The 2,763-nt window shown below is 39.0% G+C and overlaps 1 protein-coding gene across 1 annotated transcript; it reads right to left on the reverse strand.

Annotated features, from left to right (window-relative positions):
* Positions 1-758: 758 nt before the first annotated feature.
* LOC104601415 (purine permease 1-like) lies at positions 759-2,539 on the reverse strand. The gene is made up of 2 exons (XM_010264726.3): positions 1,512-2,539; positions 759-1,392 (listed from the first exon to the last, which is right to left on the reverse strand). The coding sequence occupies exons 1-2, from the start codon at positions 2,283-2,285 to the stop codon at positions 1,069-1,071; spliced, it is 1,098 nt and encodes a 365-aa protein (XP_010263028.1). The 5' UTR covers positions 2,286-2,539; the 3' UTR covers positions 759-1,068.
* Positions 2,540-2,763: the final 224 nt, after the last annotated feature.

Consider the following 2,763-nt stretch of genomic DNA (forward strand, 5'->3'; position numbering starts at 1 on the left):
TCAGTTGAACTATTCAAACCGTCACTCGACCTTGATTCCATGTTCGATTCTATTGAAATTTCCCTTCGATCAAAAACCATCCAAACTAGATGGTTCAATCATTGACCCGTTCAAGTCGGTCACTAGGTTACAGGTTGCATATTTAATGTATGTACAAACTTTTGGGGGCCATAACTTTGCACTCCAATGTTCAATTGAGGTGATCTTTTTTTTTGGGTAACTTTTCGAGATGTATGCATCCTAAGGTGCATTGGGCACCTTACCCTACTATTTTCATGAAAACCCCCTTTTTTGGCCTTGAATCGCAAATTTTAATACTTTTTATAAATAAAAAAATAAAAACTAAATTAAAAAATATAAATTAAATATAGACTAATACATATATTATATGTAATATATAATTATACATTATTTGTTGATAAAATATGTATTTGCACACATCACGAAAACCCCCTTTTTTGGCCTTGAATCGCAATTTTCAATACTTTTTATAAATAAAAAAATAAAAACTAAATTAAAAAATTTAAATTAAATATAGACTAATATATATATATATATATATATTATATGTAATATATAATTATACATTATTTGTTGATAAAATATGTATTTGCACACATCACAAAATCCCCCTTTTTTTGCCTTGAATCGCAATTTTTAATACTTTTTATAAATAAAAAAATGAAAACTAAATTAAAAACTTGGAAACAGGAGACTATCACAACTACCAACTAGCTACTTAATTATCATGTAGACCATGATCCAAAGTTCTCCTGGCGGTAACTGCTTAATTGAACTCTGTTATGATCTGTGGACAACTTTTCCTGTGAACCGGGTTCATTATACTTTTATGATTTGAATCAAGTAAAATTTCGGCTCATGGAAACTTTTGATAGACAAGTAACATTTTTTTATAGGAACTTAGAGATTTCAAATAAAAAAGAAAAAAGAAACCCTAACCCTTCATGATTCTTTTTCTTTGTTTTCTTCTTTAAGCCTGTAGCTCTTCATGATTCTTATATGAATCAAAATAAACAACTTGTATATATGGGTTTCTTGGTCGACTCATCACCTCGACTCAGTTTCAGATAGTGCTTTTTGCTTCTTGTTCTCCTTGTAGGATCCATAGAAGTAAGAGATGAAGCCCCAAGAGCAGAGAGCTAGTGCCATACCCTTTTCACCTGTGAACTTCTCATGGTATACAATCACTGCTGCGATCTCCGTGAGAGGAAGCAACGTTGCATTGAGGACTCCAGCGAACAGAGACGTGGTGCAGAAGACAACTCCTAGTAAACCCACCACCGCCATCTGCCACACAATCGCAATCGACACCAGCACCATGTAATATTTTACTGCGCCTAATTCGAATGCATTTGCTTCTCTCGGAATCGCCTGCATTAATGAATATGAGGAGGACCCAATTGATTATGAAATCAACTGGCCAAGAATCAAACAAACCCATGAATTATTAGTTGTATGTATATTCTCTGAGCCTTGCAATTGTTTCTTACCTGAAAATCCTTGTTTATGAGCATTCCAATGGTGCAAAATACTGTAGCAAAGAAGTTCACTCCGAACTGAAACTGCAATACCACAGAATAAGTGATGGTCTTGCGAGCTGTAGCATAAGAAACCTCGCAACAGGGTAAGATGAAACCCAGCAACCCAGCTGCGCCGAGAGTCAGGATGAAGCCCAACAAATAGTCTTTGTTACTAACACCAGGAGGACGGTCGCCGCTCTTCGTCAGCCCAAGTAAGACTGCACCCAGTGTCATCAGCACAACCGCGTTTGTGGAGTAAGGAGTGAACTTCTGCTTGGCAATAAGAAAAGCAAAGAAAGCGGTAAAGGCGAGTTGGGTTGAGAGGAGGAGCGATGAAGTGGAGACTGGTAGGAATGACAAGCCAAGGGAGTACATGAAGTTGTTAAGTCCTGCAAGGAGGCCTATTCCAGCACTGAGTAGTAAGAGCTTAGTGGGAGCTAAGAACCTGACGCCAGATGCTCGTTCACGCAAGTACAGAACTGTGAGGGGGCCGAGTAGTGCCGGGACCCCAGCAGTTTCTAGCCAACTGGGTATCCATTTCCGGTTGCCGCCGTGCAAGAAGTAAAGTCTCAGGAGCAAGGGCCCGGCGATGGTGCCCAGAACAGTGCAGACGCAGTTTATTCCGAGGAGCCACCACTTGGCCATATTGGACTTTGTTGATGAATCTCCCTCGGGCATTTTGTTGTAATGGGTTTCCTCGTTTAGCACTCCATTCTCGATGCTCTCTATGTTCCTGCTGGCCATGTCTTCTCCACAGCACTACTCTCTCTCTCTCTCTCTCAAGTGATCATATGGGAGGATTAGTTTTGATTGAGTTGGTGAGGCTTTAATAAGAAAAGAAAGATGGGAGAGAGTAGATTTTGAAAAACAATCCACATGCTTTGACGAACAAAATACATAAATTTCTCAGTAGCTTCAATTATAAGATGGATGCTTTATTAAATGGTTAAAGCTGAAAAGTTGTTTCGTTATTGAAGTTAGAACCTCCATGGTCCATATTCATTGAAATTCAGAGAGGAGAAAATTAAGGATATTATTGGGCTGCTCAGATTCCTCTTCCTCACTCCTCAGGAGCCTAACATGTTTCAAACTTAACGTGGTTTAGCCCACGTGAAGTCCGTCTGAGTTGTGACTGGATGGGTTTGTAGGTTCTACACTTCTACTTTAGTTGTCCTGAATTTTGTTGTCCATTTGTGACGACTGATGACTCAAGCCGCCACCT

Source organism: Nelumbo nucifera, chromosome 2 (assembly GCF_055504915.1).
Source record: "Nelumbo nucifera cultivar China Antique chromosome 2, China Antique-T2T, whole genome shotgun sequence".
Taxonomy (NCBI): domain Eukaryota; kingdom Viridiplantae; phylum Streptophyta; class Magnoliopsida; order Proteales; family Nelumbonaceae; genus Nelumbo; species Nelumbo nucifera.

Excerpts from the sequence above, each read along its gene's own strand:
- LOC104601415 (XM_010264726.3), bottom strand. The coding sequence starts at position 2,285 with ATGGCCAGCAGGAACATAGAGAGCATCGAGAATGGAGTGCTAAACGAG. Across the intron at positions 1,393-1,511 it reads TCATAAACAAGGATTTTCAG|GCGATTCCGAGAGAAGCAAA; the intron begins GTAAGAAACAAT and ends TCATTAATGCAG.